General features: G+C 37.5%; 1 protein-coding gene across 1 annotated transcript in view; it reads right to left on the minus strand.

Moving 5' to 3' along the window:
* GKAP1 (G kinase anchoring protein 1) overlaps nucleotides 1-5,804 on the minus strand; it is a 28,521-nt gene that overhangs the window by 1,875 nt on the left and 20,842 nt on the right. The window contains exons 9-11 of the mRNA XM_015812509.1: nucleotides 3,024-3,087; nucleotides 2,687-2,757; nucleotides 730-807 (exon numbers count right to left, since the gene is read on the minus strand). Of these exons, the coding sequence (XP_015667995.1) occupies nucleotides 730-807; nucleotides 2,687-2,757; nucleotides 3,024-3,087 (213 nt within the window). The remainder of the gene's footprint in view (nucleotides 1-729; nucleotides 808-2,686; nucleotides 2,758-3,023; nucleotides 3,088-5,804) is intronic.

Here is a 5,804-nt window from a genome sequence, read left to right on the forward strand (position 1 = left end):
GACATGGCTTTTCCAACAAGCGGGATTGGCCTAGGGAATTTTAGTGGGGTTTTTAAGGGAAATTTTAATTATTAGGCCATTGCAAATATTTCCTTTTAATCTGGTTTTAAATTGGTATTTATTGTAATATTGGTTTTATAAGGCTGTCAGCCGCCCTGAGTCCGGTAAGGAGAAGGGCGGGATACAAATCAAATCAAATCAAATCAAATCAAATCAAATCAAATAAATAAATAAATAAATAAATAAATAAATAAATAAATAAATAAATAAATAGGCCCGTGTGGGGAAGTTGAAAAGAAGACATCTCTTATCTTATTGAGCCTCAGAACTTCAAGGAACAAAGTCAGAAATAGCTTGGACTGGGATGGGTCCTTCCCTAACAACCATGATATATAATAGTATAACAAGGAATACTGGAATTGCCATCATTAAGTAATGCAGTCCCATGATGTTATGCTTTAAGACCACATTGCTTATTGAAGGAAATTCTTATCTCAATTACCAACATAATTCGAGTACTAACTGTATGAAAAAATATTGTCCCTGTTTAGGATAGTCTATCTCTCCCATAATAGTTCTTATGTTCTTTCTATTCCATGTAGTTCAGCAATTTCCAATCCATCAGAGTAGCATTTTAGTAGAGTAAGAAATTGCAGCTAAGAAAAAGGAATATAAAACTGATTTTTAATAGCTTGCATTATTTAGTTTTATTATGTAGTTAAATATTACCTGGTATCTTGTTAATTCAGCTTGCAGTATTTTCACTTTAGATCTTTCTTGTTCCAATGCAGCATGAAGACTGGCAACCTTAAAGAAAGTCATGTAGTTACTCTAAAACAGATGACATTATGTATCTTATTAGAGTGAAAAATATAATTTGCTTATATTATTTTACAACATGAGCTTAAAGAGTTGTGTGTTATGATAGTTCAGGCAGTGAATTAGGAATGGGAAGACAGGTTCTAGTCTTTCCTTAGGCATAGAAACCAGCTTGGTGACCTTGGGTCAGTCACTCCTTCTTAATCCTACACCATAGTTAGGCCGTGCAACAAACTGGCTGAAAAGTAAAACCTCTCGCAGCATTTTGCATTGATTGCTTTGCAGTGTCCTATTTGTAACCAAATAGGACAAACACTAGGAAAAAAAATTGTATGTTGTTAAACATTAGACCTAATTCCAGGTTGGTGACTCTTCAAGAAAATGATTTTACAATTTAGACCATTTATGATAGTAATTAAAACAGAATTTTGAAAATTCCCTGGAATTATGTAAAGAAACAACTGCAAATTATTTTTATGTCAGTATTTTTCTACAAGGATTTAATAGGATTCTGAAGAGTTCTGGAACAAAGGGAAATTGTTTAGTCTAACTGTTGCTTTCTTGCTTTTTGTAATTAGCTTTTGCGTCAGGGAAATCTCATGCAGGCTTGGGAAACATGTACAAGGATGGGATGTACTGAAGGAGGGAATAAGGGAGTGTACAGGAATGATTGATGTCTTCTTTATGATGTAATGGCTCTGTTGTCTGATTTTCATTGGCTAAGTTTATAAAGCAATGCTACCAACTTTCTAAGGTGTGGCACTTCTGGATGTAACTCTGCCAGCGTTCCAGATTGTTGGCCACCCAGCTGCTTAATTTGATCAAAGTGCTGCTTGAACAAGAAGTCTCTGTCTGAGTTGTCTAATTAGATTGATATGGTATCTCAGGTTTAAGTAAGGGACTGGGACCTTACAATTTTATTACAAAAACTGAAGACATTTTTACCACCTCATACTCTAGAAATCAGGAAAATGTAAGTCCTGCCTTAAGCACGAAAGCTGATTAGGCCTGTCACTCTCTCTCAGGCCAACCTACCCTTGCAATATTGTTGCTGTGGGAAAATAGGAGGCTGGATATTACATATTTTCATCACCTTAAATTATCTATATGAGGCTACATTTCACTGACTGGATGATCCTCCACATGGTCTTTGTATACAGAGGCCATGTGGTACTTCCTGGAAGTGGGTGCCATTTGGGAGCAGCGACAATGGCACAGAGCAGTCTCTGCCACTCTCAAAATGGTGCCCATTCCCGGGACTGCACAATGAAACCTTTGTATAGGAAGATTGTGTGGCAGATCAGCCGGTTCTCCTTACCAAAGGCTATCTTCAGAAAAGGTCAGTGAAATGAAACCTCATATAGATAAGGTAGTGAACATACCTAATTGGCCTCCTATTTTTCCGACAACAACAACCCTGCAAAGTGGGTTCCCTGAGAGAGTGTGACTGGTCTAATGTCACCTAATCAGTTTTCATGTCTAAGGCAGGACGTACACTTTCCTGTTTTCTGGAATATGATGTGGTAGAAATTGGTTCAGTTTCTGTAATAGGATATCCTGGTTCTATGACAGGGGAGAGAAGGCCGAAGGGAGTGGTATCCAGTGGGGGAGGGAAGTGGACATGGAGTACCTCAGGGGGTAAGAGAGGCCCAGGGCAGACCTCATGAGCAGGAGAGATGCTGTCTTCACCAAAAAAACATGTTTCTAAGGATCCTACACCCCCTGGTCCTCAAGAATAGTGTTTGCTTGATTGCAGTTTAAGTGGGAAGGTCCTACTCTATGAACAGAACTCCTTTAGAATTCTTCCAACAACTATTCTGACTTGCTAATTTACAACAAAATATAAAAAAGCCACTGAAATATTTACCTGTAAAGTTAACTCATTCTTAATACTCTGAGATTCATCAACCTGAAGGAGTATTTCAGCTTTATCTTTCACTAAAAAGGTCAAACAGAGAAAATATTAGTCTATTTCCCACATCTTCAAAAATGGAATAGAATGGTATGTCAGCCCTGGCAAGCTAAAAAAGAAAAATGGTGGTCTGCACTAAGTTTAATAGATCAAAGGTTGCATATATCTCATCTAAGGTAAAAGTTAAATAAAACTATTTTTCTCAGTATTTTCCTAAACTGCTTCCATATAGTGACTATACCAGTTCTTTAAAAAAAAATTGAAAAATTTTAAAACATATAGCAGTACTTACTTTCACCTTCTTGAAGCATTTTCAGTAGCTGGGCATTTCGTGCTTTTACTTCCTTGTATTTTGCCTGAATTTTTTTGTTAAAAAAAATAGTTAATACAAGTGATATATTTCACCATTTATTTCAACATTAAAAGAGTATTAGAGTTAGTTCAGTTCAGTTAAATGCATTGAGGAAGAACTGGATTATTTTTAAGGTAGCTTTCCCTGCAACATACAGGTAGTCCTTGCTTAACAACTGGTTGCTTAGCAATCATCAAAGTTATGATGGACTCCCCATAAGCTACCTGCACCACGATTTCAAAGTTCAGACAGCCACATCCATCCACAGTCCCACAATCAAATTCTGGCAAGAAGCAACAGGGTCATCTTTATGGCCATTTGTAACATCCCACGGTTATGTGACAATTTTTGCCTTTGCTCGTTTTCAACATGTATTTCTGGTTTCTGGCAAGAAACACCTCTTTGATAAAACAGATTCACTTAATGACCACTGCAAAAATGTTGTAAAATTGGGCGTGGTGAAGTTGACCCCAACAACATATGACCGTACGTCTGGGCTCAATTACAGTTGTAAATTGAGGACTACTCATATCCAATAGTATATATAGTTATAACCTTTATATTTAGTACATGATTTCTATTTGCTTTTCTTTAAATGATTAACCTACTTACCACTGCAATACTAATTGTTAACTAAAATATTTGAGAAAACAATGAAAAAACAGAGATTGAGAAATGACTGGGTAGATTCAACAAATCTCAAAACAAGTATTAAAATTAATATTTAGGCTATACAGGTAGTCCCCGTTACAACCATAATTGAGTCCAAATCTTGTTTGTGAGATGCCACATAACCACTACGCTTAACAATCACAATACTGGCTCTTACAGCTGCAGTCATTAAGCGGATCACCTGGAAGAGGGGCTGGATCTCCAGGAAGTAGTGAGGGAGGGAGAGGACCCAGGCCTCCTGAGTGTGGTAGGGTGGGAAAGCAGCTAGGTCTCCCATTATATCTGAGAGGCCCGGGCCCTCTTCCAGGCCCCCGGGGAGAATGATCGCAAACGATTCAGTAGCATTTTCATTAGATTAGAGGTCTGTTTCTCCAGGGCACCAAGGGATTTCCCCTCTAGAGAAATCCTTCCATTCTGAGGAACGGACCTCAAATTAGTCGAAAACGCTACTGAACACCAGCAATCTGAACCTTTCAAACGACTGGCATTTTCATTTTGCTCTACTCTCTGGAAGGCTCAGAAGGGGTCTGGAACAGAAGGGAAAACAATACTGAATGCCAGTGATCCGAAAGACTCAGAATGCTGGCGTTTGCTAGTGTTTTTACAGGATATGGAGGTTTGTTCCTCCAGCATGCAAGAGGATTTATCTCACTGCATGGAGGAGAGGGGAAATCCCTCAAAGTGCTGGGGGAACGAATGTCAAATCCAATGTTCCCTCTGCTTGCAATCTTCCCTGCCAGATTTATTTATTTATTGCCCACCTTTATGATTTTTATAAACAACTTAAGGCAGCAAAGACATTTAATATTCCTTCTTTCTCCCCCCCCCAATGACTATACCAGGGGTAGGCAACCTTGGCTCTTTTATGACTCGTGGACTTCAACTCCCAGAATTCCTGAGCCAGCATGAAGTCCACGAGTCATAAAAGAGCCAAGGTTGCCTACCCCTGGACTATACTGTGAGGTGAAAGCTACTGTCCAGCCCAAAGTTACCTTTCTGGGGAAACCAGCAACCAGTCATAAATGTGAACTGGTTGCCAAGTGCCTGAAATCGGGTCATGTGACTGGGAGGGACCGGCATGACATTTTATGATGGCCAGAGGTGCTTTACGGGTGGTAAAACACCCATTCCAAAGCCTTTGTGACTGTGAACGGTCATTAAATTACTGATCATGAGTCAAAGACTACTTTTCAATTTTCCATTTGCAAAGGAGAATAGTCCAGTGAACCCAGTTATATTTACTTTTAAGAAGACAATACAGATATTCATTGCTAAAGAAGTAAAAAAGGTTTAGAACAACCATAACCTACTTAATCAATAGTTTTAGGCACACAGTACACTAAAAGCACGAAAAACCACCATGCTTTCAATTGAAGTTTTAATTCAAGTTAATAAACTATCTTACCCAGCCTAAGAATTATAGACCTATATCGCTTTTGAATACAGATTATAAGATTTTTGCTAAAATATTGGCAAATAGATTAATGCAAGTTTTGAAGCAAATGATTCATAGTGATCAGTCTGGATTTATAATTGGAAGATATATGAAGTATAACGTAAGACAAATTGTTAATTTAATTGAGTATTTGGATAAGAACAATCAAGTCCCTGCGGCATTGATATTTTGGGATGCTGAAAAAGCTTTTGATCAGTTGAACTGGCAATTTTTATTGAAAGTTGTTGATAAAATGAATTTTGGGGATACATTTTTATATTCTCTTAGGGCTATATATCAACAACAATCGGCACAAATTATAATTAATGGGAGATTAACAGAGGCATTTAAAATTGAAAAAGGTACAGACAGGGATGTCCATTATCGCCATTGTTGTTTGTTTTAACATTGGAGATTCTACTGATCAAAATTCGTGAATCAACTATAATAAAGGGAATAAAAATAAAACAGAAAGATTATAGGTTGAGAGCTTTTGCGGATGACTTGGTTGTGACTTTATCTCAACCGATTCAATCGGTTATAGACTTGATGGAAATTATAACTCACTATGGGAAAGTTTCTGGTTTTAAGATAAATAATAATAAGACTAAAAT

This window comes from Protobothrops mucrosquamatus, unplaced genomic scaffold (genome assembly GCF_001527695.2).
Source record: "Protobothrops mucrosquamatus isolate PMUCROS unplaced genomic scaffold, P.Mucros_1.0 scaffold91, whole genome shotgun sequence".
Taxonomy (NCBI): domain Eukaryota; kingdom Metazoa; phylum Chordata; class Lepidosauria; order Squamata; family Viperidae; genus Protobothrops; species Protobothrops mucrosquamatus.